Source organism: Erinaceus europaeus, chromosome 13, assembly GCF_950295315.1.
Source record: "Erinaceus europaeus chromosome 13, mEriEur2.1, whole genome shotgun sequence".
Lineage (NCBI taxonomy): Eukaryota > Metazoa > Chordata > Mammalia > Eulipotyphla > Erinaceidae > Erinaceus > Erinaceus europaeus.
The window spans coordinates 47,217,328-47,236,046 of NC_080174.1; the positions used below are offsets into that span (position 1 = coordinate 47,217,328).

Genomic DNA, 18,719 nt, shown 5'->3' on the forward strand with positions numbered 1-18,719 from the left:
CAGCAGCAATGGGTGACTCACCCCTTGGCTTTGAGCCCAGATTCCTTGCAGATGTTGAAATCCTCTGCCCCAACCCCCAGGGGACCTAGGGGAAGAGCAGGGCAACACACGCACATACGAAGAAACCAACACGTGTGTACGGGTATTAGGCAGCACATGCACCCCAGCTGCCTACACCTCTCACATCTGCACCCTGGATTCTCTGCCACCTTCACCTACATCTGAGGTCTAGTTCTGTCTGTGCTCAGTGAGACAGTTGAGTTCCTGAGCCCAAAGGGCACCTAGCAAAGAAGGGCAAATTGCCCGGTCAACTTCCTCTGGCTTTGAGCCCTGGAAAGCTGCACCCTGTCTCATCCAGCGTCTGGGCCTTGGGGCGGGCCCTCAACTCAGGGCCAGCCATGGTGGGTGGAGCAGCACGTGGGCCGCAGGATGGATTCCCCAGGATGAAAAGGACTGGAGGGGCCTTCCACTTCCTTCTGCAGGAAGAATTCAACCCCTGTTCTCCCTCCCCTCCTCCACAGACCCCACCAGGACTTTGTGACAGGGTGGGCTTATGCATTGGAGAGGGGGCTTGTTCTCATACACACAGACATGTGTACAGATCCAAGAAACAACTCTGACATGCAAATAAGAGGGGCTCAGAGGCACACAGACAGGAGCACACACCTGCAAGCACCACACACCCTATAGAGTTCAGGTGTGCACACACCTCAGGTCCTGCTGAGCCTAGTCTCCATACTGTCCCTTAAAGCAATGTCCAATGCCCAGGGACATGGTCACACATGTGCATACACAAGAGCAAGCCACAGGCGTTCGGCAGCCTGATCTTCTAGTGTTATCTCACCTGTATCAGCAGCATGGCTGCAGGTGGCCCAGAGACCCAGCAGCCACAGGCCAGGAACCCAAGATGTCCACATCCTGGCCCAGAGAGGTCATCCACAGCCGCAACACCTGGAAACCAGAGAGATCTAGAGATGGATACCTGGGCTCACACAGTGCAGTTACACACATGGCAAAGGGGGCCCAGCCCATGGGGTCCAGGCACTGGGATGGCAGTGGCAGGAGGTCTGGCCAGCCAAACTCCCTCCCAGAGGCCCAAAAACAGGTATTGGACTTGGATTTGGGCCCAAGTGTTATTCAAAATATGAATACTTAGCCACCAGTATGGCACAGACACCAACCAGCCAGAGCAGGACACTGGCCAGCGAACAGGAACATTCTAGAGGGTCTTAGAAAGCCAAATCAATTGGATAGTGAGGGACCCCAAGGCAGAGGTTATTACCAAGGCGTTTGGAAGCTTTTTTCACACTTCTCTCAACCCCCATGCTGTATTGGTTTACAACATTCTGGTCCCAAGCTAGCAGCACCCAACTCACCCAGGCAGCCCTGCCAGGCACCCACAAGGCCAGGGGCTGAGGGCTGGACTGTCTCCTGGCAGGCATCACAAGGTTGTATGTGAGCCAAGGAAGCTTCCCCCATGGGCACAGCAGGAGGAAGAGCAGGTCACCGGGGCTCAGGACCTTGTTGCCAACCTCCCTTGCTGATGGATGCTCGTCTTTTAGTTTTATTAAACCCTGATGAATGGGCTCAGATAAATCAATGCAGGCTCAGCAAGCAGCCAGGAGAGCCATACATCATCCAGCTTCCTCAGAGACAGGCAGCTCTGCATGCACAGCACAGAGCAATGTGTGTGTCAGTATGCCACAAGCAGGCACACAGACATACGTGTCAGTATGTGCAGCCATACCTGCCTGCACACAGGCGGTCTCACAGAGACGCATAGACACACCAGCTTACACACAGACTCATGCACAACCAGCCTGTGACCACCCTTCCAGCAGGCCCCTGAGCAGGGAAGTTCTTGTGCCAGTCTGACTTCAGCCCCACCAGCTGTAAGAGAATTCTATTTCATCTCCCTCAGTCCTGAGTAGGGAATGAAAGCAGAAAGCCTCCCCCCCGCCCCGCCTTGCTCAGCCCCCCTCACACACACCCTATCACCACCACCCGCCCCAGCAGATCTGGAGATAAGACTGATCTACTTCTAGGGACAGATCCGCGTCTTCTTTTCCCCTACACCCACTCCCGCATTCATCCAACATCCTTGAACCATCGTGGATCTTGGCCTCCCCCTCTTGCAAGTCAGCAAGTCAGTAGAAGGGCTGCCAACTGTGGGAGACATGCGAATGCATGTGGAGGCATGAGCATCAATGTGCTGAATCCCCTTCCTGCTCCTGACCCCAGCCAGAGCAATGGACTACAGGAACCAGAGATAAACTTCCAAGGAGGTGAATCACCCCAAATCAAAGGCACTGACTTGGAGGCAGAGAGAGTCAGAACTAGGATGGAGTTTCCAGCTCAGCCCACCATAGAGCTAGAGACTGAGGTCCAGAGAGGGAATGTCACTTGCCCCAAGTCACACTGCAGGTAGGGAACAGAAGGACCCCTTCAGTCCAGAGTCCCAGGCAGCTAACCCCATGTCCACTTACCTTGGCTGGCAGGGGATCCCCACCTCACTGAGTAGCCCAGGCAGCCCAGCACAGTCAACCAAGAGAAGGAGCCCTGGGCTCCTCCGGCCCACTGGGGTGTCCTGGATCACTTCTGGTGGGCCACAGGGTTCCCAGCTTTTCCAGGGTCCTGATTCCTTGGGGCTGAAGGCTGTTCAGAAGTCTGCCGGGACTGCTGGCCACTCTGGTGGGGGAGTGGGGGCGGTTCCAGGGGCCTGGGAACCTGCCAAGGCAGCTAATGGGATCCAGCTGGACCCGCCCCACCAGGCAGGAGGAGGGAAGAAGAGCCTGAGGGGGTTCAGGCAGCGGTGGGACCCACGCACAGTCCCGAGGCACAGCTCGCTGTAAACCTGGCTGGCCTCCTGGCTCCGCCCCGCCCACTTCCCAGCCAGGTGAGCAAGTAGTGAGTAGGGACCCTGCGTGCCTAGAGTTGCCCTGGAAGGGGGCTCCAGCGGGCAGGCCGGTGGGCGGGAAGTCCGGCCCTTTAAGAGCCAGGCCTGGAGCTTGGAGGGCCTCCCCCCAGCCACCTCCTTCCCCTTCCCAGGCTGGGCCTCCAGAAGGTTGGGGGAGGGGGGAGACCCTCCTCCCGTTTCGTGGCACTCCGTGACGTGGCTGCTGCCCAAGCTTCCTTGGTCAGCTTTTTCCAGCTTCTCAGTCACAGTTAGTCTGTTTCTCTGTCTGAACTGTTGTGTGTGTGTGTGTGTGTGTGTGTGTGTGTGTGTGTGTACGCTAAATTAACCTCCTCTGCTCTGGATTCATTCCCAGAGAAGTGGAACCAAGTGGATCATCTTATTCATCTTTACTCCCTGAGGTCAGGAGGGCTTGAGCTTTGGGCCATTGCACATGTTATTTTTAGCACTCTGTTCTCATCTGTAAGATGGGATAATGAATGTATAGACCTCAGAGGGACGCAGTCAGCAAAAATGAGTGGAAGTAGTCATTGCTGTAGCCATTATATTGTGAGCCCTGCCATGAGGTGGGGGTGGGATGGCACTCAAGTTTGTATACCACTGATGGAAAGGCATTTATGTTAGGATCCAAGGAGCAGATTGAAAATGAAGTGAATTAGAGATTGGACTTCCAAGGAGAAAGGAGTAGGTGTGGGCGTCCAGGTGTCCAGGATGACCAAGGTGATGTTTCCAGGTCTTTCCTAGAGGCAGCAAATGGATTTCTGGGCACCAAACCTAAGGAACTATGGAGAAGTAGGTTCAAGTCATCATAGGTGTGGATGTGGGGAATGAGGGAAGGAGGTTACTGGAGTGTTCGGAGTGAGGGTTGGGGTGGAGCTTCCTTAGAAGCAATGTGGGGAGTCAGGCAGTAGCACAGCTACTGTCACATGGTGCAAAGCGTAAGGATCCTGTTTGAGCCCCCCCCCCCACCTGCAGGGGTGTCACTTCACAAGTGGTGAAGCAGGTCTGTAGGTGTCTGTCTTTCTCTCCCCTTCTCTGTCTTCCCCTCCTCTCTCCATTTCTCTCTGTCCTATCCAACAACGACGACAGCAATAACAACAACAATAACTATGACAATAAAAAAACAAGGGCAACAAAAGGGAATAAATAAATGAATATTTAAAAAATAAAGAAAAAGAAGCAATGTGATGGCATCATATCCCTGTGTTCCCATCTAACCCAAGATGGGGTTGGGGGTAGCCCTGGGACTTCCCGCCAAGAGAACCAGAGGTGCTGAGTCAGCAGAAACCCCAACCATGACCACAGAGGCGCCCAGTGTGGTCCCTGACTGGAGCCAGTCCAGATGTAGTAGCAGCCCAGATGTGGCAGCGGAGGCGGCAGTCATGGGCCCTGGGAAGCGCTGAGCTCAGCAAGCGGGAAGAAGAGGGGGTGAGGGATTCTGGGAGCTCTGGCCTGAGCAGTGGGTAGGCCCAGACCCAGCCTGTCCATCGGGGCTGCCCCTAGTGCTGGAGACCTGAGAAATCATAGGCCACACCTAGAGGTCAAGCTCTGCACTGAGAACTGCACATAGGCTAAGTCCTCTAGTCCTCACAACATCTTCAGAAGGGAGAGTTCTATTCTTAAGGGTTTCCCCTGTGATAGAAAAGTAGAATTCTTTGGGTCTAGAAGCACACATATTTTCTTTTCTCTATAATTAATGGCAGTAAGTATTCCCAGGCCCAAAAACCTACCAAGCTATGCCATATAGGAATATTCTGCTTTCAGCTACCAGGGTATCCCCAGAGAAGTCTGGTGCACAAGAGCAACATGACGTGCCTCAAATCACATGCTCAGTCAGTGGTGCAGACAGGGCCTGGATCCAGTTAGTGTGTACTCAGCACACAGTCCTAACCACTGTGCCATCCTGGGCAACGCCTATACTTCCCCTGATTCATACTCCAGGGGGCGGGGCTGGACCCAGAGCAGCCAGCTAGAGACAGAAGAACCTGAGAGGATGCTCATGAGAACAGCCAAGCTCAGGGCCTACCCTGAGGCTAGACACACTATCATAAACACAGTCTAGGAATGTTCTTATGGGTGTCTGGCGGTAGCGCAGTGGGTTAAGCGCATGTGGCACAAAGCACAAGGACCAGCTTAAGGATCCAGGTCAAGCCCCTGGCTCCTCACCTGCAGGGGAGTCGCTCCACAGGCGGTGAAGCAGGTCTGCAGGTGTCTCTCTTTCTCTCCCCTCTGTCTTCTCCTCTTCTCTTGATTTCTCTCTGTCCTATCCGACAACAATGACAGCAGTAACAACAACAATAAACAACAAGGGCAACAAAAGGGAATAAATAAATAAATATTTTAAAGTAGGGCACCAAAGTAAAAACCCTGTGGTGAGGGGGAAGGTGAACATGCGACTTCCTGGGCTGGTGGGAGGTGGGGGTGGGTGGGTGGGATGGGACACAGTCTTTTGGTGGTGGGAATGGTGTTTATGTACACTCCTAGTAAAGTGTAGTCATATAAATCACTACTTAATTAATATGAGAGGGGAAAATTAATTGTATGTCTCGAAGTTTTTAAAACACAGACTGAGTCTTTTTAATATGTAGGCTGTGTATTTGATATGCGGACTCTCTCAAATGCCTAGACCAAGTAGATCAGAAGCAACTGGTGGCACAGCTATATACAAGATACTGGGTACTATACAGCAAACCCTAACAAAAGGACTTTTCAAAGTCAACCCAATTACCAAATAATGCAATGATAACATTAACTATCCATTGTCTTTTTGAACCCTAAGACAGCAGGAACCTCACATCTCCACTATAGAGCCTATATTTCCCCCAGTCCTGGAACCTTAGGATAGGGCCCACTTTCCCGCATGCCTCTCCCAATCCATATCAAATAATATTGCATCTGCTGACCGCAGCCTAATCAATGCAACGATTACCACCTCAACATGCTTCAGCTCAAACTGTCCAGAGACTTCAGGTGTGGAATGACAACCCTTCAGCTTCATTACTCGGGTGAGACCTTTCCTTTCATAGTATTCTCTAATTCCATCCCAGGTGGATCACTTTCTAACAAAGTCCCACAACCTAGATATAGACCAGGTTCTGTGAGAGAGAGCATATGTTAACACGTATCCATAAACCAGTGCAAAATATATACCTGAAAGCAGAAGTACACTAGAGTTTGCAGTGAGTACCCCCCCCCAACACTTCCTCTCCACTATTCCAACCTTTGGGTCCATGATTGCTCAACAATTTGTTTGGCTTTCTATGTTAACTCTCTTTTCAGCCACCAGGTTCCAGATGCCATCAGGATGCCGGCCAGGCTTCCCTGGACTGAAGACCCCACCAATGTGTCCTGGAGCTCTGCTTCCCCAGAGACTCACCCTACTAGGGAAAGAGAGAGGCAGACTAGGAGTATGGACTGACCAGTCAACGTCCATGTTCAGCGGGGAAGCAATTACAGAAGCCAGACCTTTCATCTTCTGCAACCCACAAAGACCCTGGGTCCATGCTCCCAGAGGGATAGAGAATGGGAAAGCTATCAGGGGAGGGGATGGGATATGGATATTGGGTGGTGGGAATAGTGTGGATTTGTACCCCTCCTACCCTATGGTTTTGTTAATTTATCCTTTCTTTAATAAAAAATAAATTAAAAATAAATAAATAAATATTTTTTAAAAAGGAATGTTCTTATTACCCTTCTACCTTCTGACATACATGGCCAGCTCCAGAAGCAGTCAGATATGGTCTCTCAGGACATGTGAGCATGTAGGCACTCATATTCATTCACATGGACACGTGCACATAGATGCTGTTCCTTCATACAAAACACTTACACACATACACAGAGCCACCTAAGTGAGCATGGAAGAGCCCTGTATTCCTAGGCACATGGAAAGAGAACTGTGAAATTTTCAGAATGCATGGATTTAGTACTGTATAAACTTCTGTGAACACACACACATAAGCACATACATGTACTTATAGGCATAATGATTCATATATACAAACAGTAAACTCTGTGAACCCCTGGCACATGTGTGTATATAAATAGAGGGGTCATAATGACTTGTCCGTCACAACCCCCCACACATAGAATCACATATATGCAGCCATGCTGACATGCTTCCATGCATTCAGCCCCTTCAGGCACTACACAACAGCAGCAGGGTTTTCCACGGGGCTGGGCTCTGTGCCCTCACCCCAGATGGCATCACCACAAGGTAATCAGTGTCACTAATGGCCGACAGCTGCCTTGGTGCCTGCCTGCCAGGCAGGGTTTGCAAGGCCTCCTGGGCTGGGGTAGTAGGCCCAGATGTTAGCAGTCCCCAAGGATCTGCCTACCCCACCATCCCAACTGGCCACTGGGGAGTCCCCATCTGGAGGGAGCAGCACCTGGGTCTGAGGGCAAATGAAGAGCTGTGACAGGGCCCAGTCCCAGGATAAACCCAGAAACCCCCCCCACACACACACATACACTGCCAGGCAGAAATGGTCTGAATCCCCATATGCACAGCTGGGCCCTGACATGTGTGCATGAACACACACACACACACACACGTATATCTGGCACAGACAAAACAGACTTCTCAATTATTCCCCTGGAGATCTTTTGCTCCCTGCCTTCATCATTCTGGTAATTACCACTGCAATTCATTCAGATGTCCAAGCCAAAACCTAGGTGTCATCCCCTTGGTGCCCAGAACACCCATTCAATCCTGTGGATTCTACCCCTCCACTGATTTAGCCCTCTTCCACCCACTTCCCACCTCACTCCAGCCACCGCTTGCTGCTGCCGGAACTAATGCTGAACCCCCTCCCCCCCAGCCCTGCTCCCAAGCCTGTCTATAGATACCATTCTCCAGTACCCTCTGTCAGTTCTCACAGCACATAGAATAAACCTGCAAATCTTTCCCTTGGCCTTATCTATCTCCATAACTGGGCTCGGCCTTCCTGTCCAGCCCCTGGCTTCCTTTCTCAGCCTAGAATTCACCAAGCTGGTTTGTCCCTTAGGGTTTCTGCACAACTTTTTCCTTGGCCTGAATTTGAAGTCTGATCTTCCTTAAGCTGGCTCTGTGATGTCAGGTCTCATTTGAAAGTGACTTCCACAGAGTGGCCTGCCTTTACCACCAGATCTAAAAGCACCCTGGTCACTCCCTCTCACATGACTCTGTTTTAAATCTCTGCAAAGCTCTGGTATTTGTTTGTGTACTGTCTTTCTCTACTAATAAGCAAGAGGCTTCACGTAGGGCCTTGGTTGCTGTAATCACTGTCCTTCAGCTGAGCCTGGCACCCCACTGGTGCGTCAGTGCATCACTACACAGGAGCACAGTCCCAGCACCAACACAGATGTGCACCACAGGTGTGAATGTGCACGTGTGCCGAGATGTACATACACACACATGCGCTGTTGAAACCTCTGGGTCACAGAGGGGAGACAGAAAGCAGAGGACCGCTGTTTCTCACTGCTCTTTCAGTTTGTCTGACGCTTCTGTTCTGTGTCCTCGTGACGCTGCTGTCTCCATTCTCTTTTCTCTGTGTCCCTGTCAGATCTATGGTTCTCTAGCTCCCTCCTCCCTTGCTGTGACTTTAAGTCCCACTGCAGCTCTCTCTGGTCTCTCTAAATCTGTCTCTAATGCTGCCATTTCCCTCTGTGTTTGGATCTGCATTTCTAACTCTTTCTGCCTTTTTCTCACACTTTCTATATTTGTATGTCTCCTGTCTCTCTGTATCTCCAAGATTCACTCTTCTCTGCATCTGTTTACCCTTTATCTATCTATGCATTGCTCTGTCTCCATCTACTTATATTTGTGTTCTGGCTCCGTGTCTCTTTACAGTCTCTTGTTCTTCTGCCCTCCCCCCTCCTGCCCGAAATCAGCCCTACCACCATGTTGCCACGGCTATCTGCATGCCTGTGGCAGAAAGACCCATCTTTCACCTCTGGTGGCAGTTGTGTGGTCCCCCAAGTGCACCCATGCTCCACCCCAATGATGCCCACGTCCCCTGCAGGACCTGGCGAGCTTCATACTCACAACCCCAGCATTGGCAACATTTCCAGCTGCCCAGCCAAAGCATCTTAATTCAACATCTCATGGCACCAGACACCTGTTTGGCTTGACCACCCTGGAGAGGTAAACTCAGACAGATGGGCACTCTGTGGGCAGGGCATGGCCAGGCAGTGAGTGCTGGGGAAGATGGGAGAACATTCCAGGGATCTTGGGTTTGCTTGTTCCCTGGGCTCTACCACCTGTTCTGAGAGAACTGTGGAGAGGTGGCAGACACAAAGGTCTTGGATTCCTGTTTTCCCTCCACCATGTGACTCTGGACCCCAGTCTCCCCACCACACCATGAGTGAGCCATCCTGGTGTTCAGAAGTACTGTGTCTGCTTACTTTACCTCAATAGTTCTCAAATGGGGCATTCTTAGTTCCCACGAGCAATGTCTAGAGGCATTTTGGGTGAAATGACATGAAGGTGGACCTACTGGCATCTAGAAGGTAGAGACCTGGGATGCCGCTAAGCAGTTAACAGCACACAGGACAGTCCTCCCAATAAAGAATTATATATCCCAGAATACCAGTGGTGCCAACGTGGGAAAATCCTGCTCTACGCCAAGGGAAGATGCACCTCAGCGTCTCCTCACTCTCTGTACTCCTTTAAACTCTTTTCACCCTCGCCACTCTTTTTATTTTATTTTATTTTATTTTTATTTGATAGGACAGGGAGAAATTGAAAGAAAAGGGGGAGAGAGGGTGCGGAACAGAGAAACACCTGCAGCACTACTTCACCACTCATGAAACTTCCTCCCTGCAGGTGGGGACCAGGAGTCTGAACCTGGGTCCTTGTACATAGTAATTGTGTGTTCAACCAGGTGTGCCACCACATGGCCCCAGTTCCTTTAAACTCTTCATCATGCTCTGACTATCAGAAGATACCAGCTTGATCCAGGCTCTGTCTGTATACACAACACTTAATGTTTATTCAGAACATTTTTTCTTTCTTTCTAACTTCATTATCACTTTATTGAGAGAATGTTGATTTATAGCGCTGCTGTTGTCATGAAGGTACATTTCTACATCTCCCCAAGATAGACGTCAGTACAAGGAAACTAAAGCTCTCAATTTCTCTCCACCAAACCATCATTCCATTCCACTGCAGGGGCTCAAGTCCCTAACTTCCCCTTAGTGCTTCTCCCTTCCCTTTTAATCGTGATAGACTACAGTCCACTGAGGGTCACCCTGTACCATCCTTTGCTCAGTTTCTTAGATCCTATCTGTGAGTGAGATCATTCGGTTACTGAATCCTTCTTAAGTGCTGGCTGACATGACATATCAAGAAACTCATCTGCTTCTCAAACACCCACAGGAAGTCTAGACACTGTTACCACCCCATTTCTAAGCCTGAAGAAGCAGGCAGAATTAAGGGAGTTTGGCAAGTCCGTTTTCCTCTCTGGGTCTCTATTTTTCATCTACAAAATGGGTTCTATTTTCTCAACCCAGCAAACATTTCAGAAGATAAGTTCTGTGTTGATTTCAGATTCATGGGTTAAAAAGTCAAGGAGTCTAGATTTTTTTTATTTAATTTTTTATTTATAAAAAGGAAACATTGATTAAACCATAGGATAAGAGGGGTACAACATCACACAATTCCCACCACCAGAACTCTGTATCCCATCCCCTCCCCTGATAGCTTTCCTATTCTTTAACCCTCTGGGATTATGGACCCAAGGGCATTGTAGGATGCAGAAGGTGGAAGATCTGGCTTCTTAACTGCTTCCCCAGTGAACATGGGTGTTGATAGGTCGATCCATACTCCCAGCCTGTCTTTCTCTTTCCCTAGTGGGGAAGGGCTCTGGGGAAGCAGAGCTCCAGGACACATTGGTGGGGTGGTCTGTCCAGGGAAGTCTGGTCAACATCATGCTAGCATCTGGAACCTGGTGGTTGAAAACAGAGTTAACGGGAGTTGGGTGGTAGCACAGTGGGTTAAGTGCAGGTGGTGCAAAGCACAAGGACTGGCCTAAGTATCCTGGTTCGAGCCCCCGGCTCCCCACCTGCAGGGGAGTCACTTGATAGGTGGTGAATCAGGTCTTCAGGTGTCTATCTTTCTCTCCCCCTCTCTGTCTTCCCCTCCTCTCTCCATTTCTCTCTGTCCTATCCAACAATGACGACATCAATAACAATGACAGCTACAACAATAAAATAACAAAAGGGAATAAATAAATAAATATTTTTTAAAAATAAAAAATAAAAGAGAGTTAACATATAAAGCCAAACAAATTGTTTACCAATCATGGACCTAAAGCCTGGAATAGTGCAGATGAAGAGTTGGGGGGTCCTCCATTTTGTAGATGGCTAGTAGGCATATTTTAGTTATATTCCAAAGGGCCTATGGCTATACTAGTGTTTTTTTTTTTTTCCTGAACCTGAAATCTGAAATGGAGGTGGATCCTAATTATTGTCTGGGGAGGTGATGGCATGGCTGGCAGAAGGACCAGGATGCTGGATCAGGGAAGAGAGTAGCTCCTAAATATGAGAAAGGTGTATAAATACTGTTGACTATAAACCCCATCAATTTGATGTGGTCTGGGGCCCATATTCAGCTTACGAGCCTGTGTGACCTCTGCATCCCTATAGATCTGAGCTCACATTCTGTGGTCATAAGTAGGAACATTCTAAGCTGCTCCAATATCAGGACCCATCTTCCTCAGGTGTAGCATAGAGTATATTGTCCAGCCTCCCTTCAGAGGATGGAACATTTTCTACCACTGTTGATCCAAGTTGAGGGCAAGGTCCTATAGAGGCCCATAAAGGGGCTTATTGTATTGTTACTGATAGGAATGACCATTAACAATGGAGAGAGGGATTTATTCAAGGTCTAGGCCCATCATCTCTATTTGGGAATCTCAGGACGCCCCGAATAGGGCCCCAGCTAATGGGGTGGCCTGATAATGACTAAAGAGTCATCATTAAAGTATGACAGTCTCTTGCCCTTATTCAGCTTTTGCAGTCCTTGCTTTGATGAGTTTAGCTTTGGAGTGAGTGAGAGAACTGTAATAGGAAGTAGGTGAGGAGGATAGCTAAGTCTGAGTAGACACTATTTCATTATGAACTTTATACTGACTACAGACTATTGTGTATTTTTGCTTTCAGGTATATATTTTGTCCTAATTTTTTTTTTTTTTGCCTCCAGGGTTATTGCTGGGCTTAGTGCCTGCACCATGAATCCACTGCTCCTGGAGGCCATTTTATCCCCCTTTTGTTGCCCTTGTTGTTGTTGCCTTGTTGTGGTTATTATTGTTATTGTTGATATCGTTTGTTGTTTGATAGGACAGAGAGAAATGGAGACAGAAGGGGAAGACAGAGGGGGGAGAGAAAGATAGAGACCTGTAGACCTGCTTCACTACCTGTGAAGGGACTCCCCTGCAGGTGGGGAGCCGGGGGCTGGAACCAGGATCCTTATGCTAGTCCTTGCACTTTGCGCCATGTGTGCTTAACCGGCTGCACTACCGCCCGACCCCCATTTTGCCCTAATTTATGGGTACATGTGAACATATGCTCTATCTCATGGGACCTGGTCTATATCTAGGTTTTGGGATCTTGTTAGGAAGTGAACCTCCTAGAATGGAATTTGAGAATACTATGAAAGGAAAGGTCTCACCCAAGTAATGAGAGTGAAAGGTTGACATTCCATACCTGATGTCTCTGGACACAGTCTGAAGTGAAGCATGCTGAGGTGGTACTCCTTGCATTGATTAGGTTGGGATCGGCAGATGGATTATCATTTGGTATGAATTGCGAGAAGCATGCAAGAAAGTTAGCCCCACCCTAGAGGTTCCAGGACTGGGGGAAATATAGGAAGGAGTCTAGATTTAAGTCTCAAGGTCTTGGTCATAGGTAATAGAACAGAGATTTCAACTTAGCTCTGGCCCCAGGGTCCATAACTATAATCAGGCCACTTACAGTCCCCTGCTTCTACTATAGTCTACTGCTGAAGGCAGTAAAGCAAAAGTTCTCAAACTTGGAGGCCCTAGCATAGATTTTCAGGACCCACATCCAGACTTTCTGACTCTGCAGTTTTCTTTTCAAACAAGTTCCCAGGAGGGCAGAGGAATAGCTCAACTGGTAGAGTGCCAGACTTGCATGTCTGAGGCTCCCTTCCAATAGATTCCATTTAGACTGCATATACCAGAGCAGTGTTCTGACTTCTTTCTCTCTCATGTGAAACTATAACTTGTGTGGAGCTCTGAAATAACTGCGATCAAACCCCATCTCTGCCACTTACTAGTGATATGACTTCTGGCAAGTCCCCTTAGCTCTTGGAAAGGGTTTCAGTTTCCTTGTTGGTAAAAACAAATTATTCACAATTCACAAGGATGCAGAGAAGTTTACCTGAGATGGCATGTCTAAAGACCTTAGGACATTTCCTGGAAACCAATGGATGCCAGATATGTGTACTTAGGATGAAGGCTACGACTACAGCTGTCACAACACACCATCTATTGGGTGGCTTCCCTACCCCATCTGCCCTCCAGAGGTTCAACTTTGAGACTGGGGTATGGGGGAGGTCATTGCGAACTGTCTTCCCAAAGTAGATCTGAATAGATGTCTAAAAGGTCAAGGGGTAGAATCAATTATCAGCCACTGATTTGTCTGTGTGTCCTTCTAGATTGTAGGTCATAGAAAGGCTGCATTTGCCACTAGTTTATTTCCAGAGCCATGGCAAAGACTGGTCAATTCTTGAGAATTTGTTGTGTGAGTGAAAAGGGGGGTTCAGTTCCTTCTGAGGATAAACCCCCTCTACAGAGGGCAAGACAAGGGGTGTCCTGGACAAGGCATGGTGCAGAGGGGAGCATTTGGGGACTCCCAGATTCTTTGTTTGCATGCAAGGGCCGCAGACAGTTGGACTCATAAATTCTTCGAGTTCTGGAAACTCAGGGTGGAGAGAGGCATTGGCTGCTGCCCAGCACCACCTCCTCCCAACATTGCCTAGACTGGGCTAGTTAGGCCTGACAACCTGGCTAGGACAGGAGGCGGAGGGAGCACACAGGGAAGGGAATGTTCAAGGTGAAGATCCAACTTTTTCATCAAAGTAGAAAATAAAAACAAAGATCATAGAGGTTTGGATCCTGGCTGCTGCTTTTCTTAGGCAAAATCCCTTTCTGAGCCCTTAGTTTCCATGTCTGTAAAATGAGATGAAAATAACACAACCCCACGGAAGTGTTGAGGGGGACTAAATGAGACAATAAAGCCAAGTCCATAGTAAATAATTGAATTTAGTTACTTACATTATTAGTATTTGGGACAATTAGTGTTTACTGGGGATTCTTGCCCTATACTTCACACACCTACAAAATCTCAGTGACACCCCCCCCCCCAGTCCTTTTCAATATTTACACATAGCTGACTTCAAGTAGCTGTGAGGGGTTAATTACATTTCTGACAGATGTAAGATAGTATTTTTTCCACAAAATGGTCGAAATGGTAAGAATATGTTTAGAAGGAAGAGGAGGAGGAGAGAAGCATCCAGAAGTGGCCTGTTACTGGTGGTTGGAAGATGGGGAGCAAAAGCCTGACACCAGAGATCTGAATTTAACCTTGGGACAAGTCAGTCTAGATGTTCCTTTTTGTCTTAGGATGAGTCTGCCATTTGACAACAGGAACAATGAGCTTGGTGGCTCTTAAGTCCCTTCTACTCTCCAAGTCTGAGAATCTTAAACCTGTAATGAACCAAACATGCCCCCTCCTCAGAACCAGGAACAGGGGCAGGCGAACCAGGCCTGTGCAGAGCCTAGATGCTGCTGCTTATCTTGAACTTGGGCCCAGGTGGTCCACATCTACCTGGGTGCTCCCAAGACTAGGCCCAACCTCCTTGGCTGAGCCGCTCCAGAGAGGGGTGCTTGCACCCTTTAATCCTCCTCCTCCATACATCCTTAAGGGGAGAAGAAAAGAATGCCAGAGATGATAACTAGCTGAGCTGGGATTGAACCCAAATATGTGTAACTTCCTATATGGCACTTCTTCTTTTAAAAAATAATAATAATTTTTAATTATCAGGACAACCCCAAGTATCCTGAGTTTGATCCCCATCCCTACATGTGCCAGGGTGTGGCTCTGTTATTTTCTCTCTCATTAATAAATAAATCTTTAAAACAAAATAATAAACGCAGGACTGCCATTCTGCCTGTGACAGACCCTGTCCCTTCTTTGATACTCAGTTTCCTCTTCTGTAGAATGGGGCTGTTAGCTCCAGAACCTCTAAGATCCAAGCTGAGATCCTGCCGCTGCTAGAAAGGCCCCCACCCAGATGCCTAGAACAGCCCCAGGGCCTGGGCAGAAAGGCAGGTGTAGACAAGACTGTCTTGCTGGGGGGGGGGGGGGGAGGCACACTGCCAGACACACAAAACAAGAATATAAATGAGGACAGGGAACTCCTAATCCTTCCCGGCTGTGGCTGCTACCGCTCTGCGGGCCGCGCTGCCTTCTCCTGGCCAGCTCCCGGCCTGGGAGGTGGACCTCGGCCGCCAAGAGCGGAGCCGGCCAAGCGGGTCGGAGCGATGCCCGGCCGGCGGCCTCGGCTCCCGGTGACTCAGGGCTCCCAGACCCCTCCTGGTGGGCACGTTCCTGCGCCGCTATTTTTAGAGCCGACTGCAGGCCTGAGTGCAGAGCTGCAGAGAAGGGGGGCTCGTGGGACGCAGGCGCCTGACCACCTCTTCTTCCTCGAGGCTCCCCAGCCCCGGCCTTCCCGCTGTCCGTCTGGAAGAGTAGGAGCCCTAGAGGGGCGCGATGTGGAGTCACAGAAAGTGAAGCGCCGACCCGGGGCAAGGCCCCCGCCCCCAGGCCGTCTCCCCTCCACCGGGCCCGCAGCTCCACCCGGCTGTTCCAGGCCTCACCCGTGGAGACCCGGCGCCTCCGACCTACCGCGGGTCTGGCTATTGGGCGAGAGGCCAGGACGGGCAGGGCTCCCGGCGACCCACGTGGCTGCGGGTGGGGGAACTGGGCCATCAGCTCCAGGTTCTGGGGAAAAAGACCTCACCCCCGGAGGCCACGCCCACCACCCTCCTGGGGCCACATCTAGGTCTGGGTGCCCTCTCAGACCCTCCTTTCATCTGGTTCCGCTCAAGTTCCGCCCAAGGCCTCCTGGTCAGGTATCTGTTCATCTGCAATGGATGGAGTGGATCTGCCCCTGGGGAACTGGGGCAGAAGTGAGAAGAGTAGGGAGAGGAGACCTCCCCCAGCGTGAGTAGGATTAGAAGGAGAGCGGAGGGAGAGGCAACATGGAGGCGTCTAGGCTGAGGACGCATTTGCACTAATGGAGCTGTCCCACCACCACCACCATGGGGGCAGAGGTCTGTGGGTTGATGCCACCACCCCCCCACACACACACACATAGGACCCTAGAAGCTGTGACCACAGTCCTGGGGCAGTTGTGAACAGAGTCGGGGGTCCAGAAATGCGCTCTTGTGAATTCAGTGGGGTTTAGGGGAGCCCAAATGGAGGCCCATTCTTCTGAGAGTAGGGGGGCTGGGGGAGAGAAGGAGGCGGAGCCCATTTCCCAGCACTAGCCCTCCATCTAGTGGGAAGTTTGGGAATTGCGGACGGTAGGTGGTGTGAGGGGTTCATTGCACCCCAAAGCTTTTCTATTCCTGAAAGTTCTACAGATTCCCGCATACAATAGCATCCTGTCCAGTCTGCTCCGCCTATGGGATTAGCCCCCATAGGTAGTGAAAGAAGGTCTGCCTCCCCTATCCATGCCCAACTTCAGGTCCTGCCCCTTCTTCCTCGTGCAACTGTTTAATGTCCTTCCCTCCCTCCCTTTCTCCCTCCCTCCTTCCTTCCTTTCTTCCAGTTCACCATTAGGCAGTCACCATCTTTTGGTTGGGTCCCTCTAATTCCACCAACTGCTTCTTGCCTCCAATTTCAGCCTCCATTCCCTTCCATTGTCCTAATCTATTGTTTTTTTTAAATTTTGGTGTTTATTTTATTTATTTGCCACCTGGCTTATCACTGGAGATCAGTGTTAGCACTACAAATCCACGGCACCCGTGGCCATTTTTTTCTTTTTTCTTTTCTACTTTGATAGGACAGAGAAACTGAGATAGAAAGGGAGATAAGACACTTGCAGACCTGCTTCACCACTTGTAAAGTGTCCCCCCTGCAGGTGTGGGGGGGCTCAAATGGGGCCTTTGCCCATGGTAATGTATGCACTCCACTGGGTATGCCACCACCCACCCCCCTACTGTGCATTTCTACAACAAAAATCTAGTTGTTTCCATGATTAAAATCTTCCAGCAGCCTGGGAGGTGGTGCAGTCGATAAAATGTTGGACTTTCAAGCATGAGGTCCCAAATTCAATCCCCAACATTGTATGTGCCAGAGGGATGACCTGGTTCTTTCTCCCTACTTTCTCATTAATAAATACATTCTTTTTAATGTTTCAGTGGTTTCTCATGGTCAAGAATAGTTGCAAACTTTGGTTTGGTGTAGGGGTTCCTCTACACCCAGTCTTGCCCTCAACGGTAGTTCTTCCCACACTCCTGTTGGTTCTCACAAGGAGGTTGTCACCTCTACTGTTCCCTTTTTTTTTTCTTAAAGATTTTATTTATTTATTTATTTATTTATGAGAAATGATAGGAGAAAGAACCAGACATCACTCTGGTACATGTGCTGCCGGGGATTGAACTCAAGACCTCATGCTTGAGAGTCCAGTGCCTTATCCATTGTGCCACCTCCCGGACCACTACTGTTCCTTTTTTTTACTAGAGTATTTTTCCTTTTCGTCAGGCTCAGTCTGATAGAAACTCCTGTCCTTGGAAGGCCCTCACTGACCGTGCACTTCCCGGTCAGGTGTGGGCTAGGTACCTCTTTTCCAAACTCCCACAGCCTCAGTTGTCCCTGTCCCTCTCAGAGTGGTCACTGTCTGGTTCTCTCCCAGCAGAATGCTTTATGGAGATGTTAATTGTCTTGCTTCTCTTCCAGTTTCTAGCAGGGACCCCAGCCCTTTGATTTCCCTAGCCTCTGGGAGTGGACACTGAAGCTGCTTGAAGTCTGTTGGCTCATCCTGACTTTTGAAAAAGCAGACTTGTGGAGGTGACTGTTCTGGGTAATCCCAGGGGGTGGGAGAAATGGGCAATGTGTGCAGAGAAAGGAGAAACAGCAGCTAGTCACAGAGAGGGCAGAAGTGGGGTTCCTATGGGTGATTTGATGTGGGGATTTTGTTCATGGTGGCGTCCCTACACACAGATGATGGTTACTGTGAGGGGTGGAGGGTATGTTTGCAGAGGTGCAACCCAAGCTCTGGGTACCCCAAAGTAGCAGAGGAATAGCTGAGTTGCAGAGCTGCCAAGGGCCACATGGCCTAGGACAGTGGGCATGTCTGTCACCACGGAGAACTAAAGCCTGGTGCCTCTGCCCTGTTGCGGCCCAGGTGGAACAGCAGGGCCCTGCACATGCCTGTGGAGGAGGTGGAAGGGGGTACTAGTAACGGTTAAGTGAGAATTTTCTGCCAACTGATAGGAAAGAATTTAGAGTGAGTCAGATTGGAGTTGATTTAACAAGAATCTAGAAATGGATGATTTCTTGGGTCTATGTGCCAAGAGCCTACCTGCTACAACTGTCTGTTGTCTCCCCGCCATAGGGCTGAAACTGCACGTGCCTCATTCAGAAGACAATTTTCAAGCGGTGCCTGGCGCATAGGAAGTGCTCAGGATTCTTTGTTTAATTTGCTTTTCCTTGGTAGCTATCAAATTCTTTTTCAAGCCCAGGTCTGCTGTAATGAGGGGCTGGCGGTAGCCCTCAGAATAAAATTGAAAACCTT

General features: G+C 49.7%; 1 protein-coding gene and 1 long non-coding RNA gene across 8 annotated transcripts in view; one reads left to right on the forward strand and one right to left on the reverse strand.

The window, feature by feature from the left end:
- Nucleotides 1-3,030, reverse strand: part of COL16A1 (collagen type XVI alpha 1 chain) — a 59,247-nt gene extending 56,217 nt beyond the window's left edge. For 3 of the 7 annotated variants that reach the window (XM_060205736.1, XM_060205737.1, XM_060205735.1), the window contains exons 1-2: nt 2,487-3,028; nt 845-951 (exon numbers count right to left, since the gene is read on the reverse strand). In XM_060205736.1, coding sequence (XP_060061719.1) covers nt 845-917 — 73 coding nt within the window. In that variant the 5' untranslated portion in view covers nt 918-951; nt 2,487-3,028. Of the gene's footprint in view, nt 1-844; nt 952-2,486 lie in introns of all 7 variants that reach the window. The other 4 variants (XM_060205738.1, XM_060205739.1, XM_060205740.1 and 1 more) reach the window with 3 other exon arrangements.
- A 12,169-nt stretch (nt 3,031-15,199) lies between these two features.
- On the forward strand, nt 15,200-18,719 carry LOC132542516 (uncharacterized). Its single transcript, XR_009553522.1, has 3 exons — nt 15,200-16,251; nt 17,882-17,992; nt 18,540-18,719. It is a non-coding gene; the product is annotated as an uncharacterized LOC132542516 (long non-coding RNA).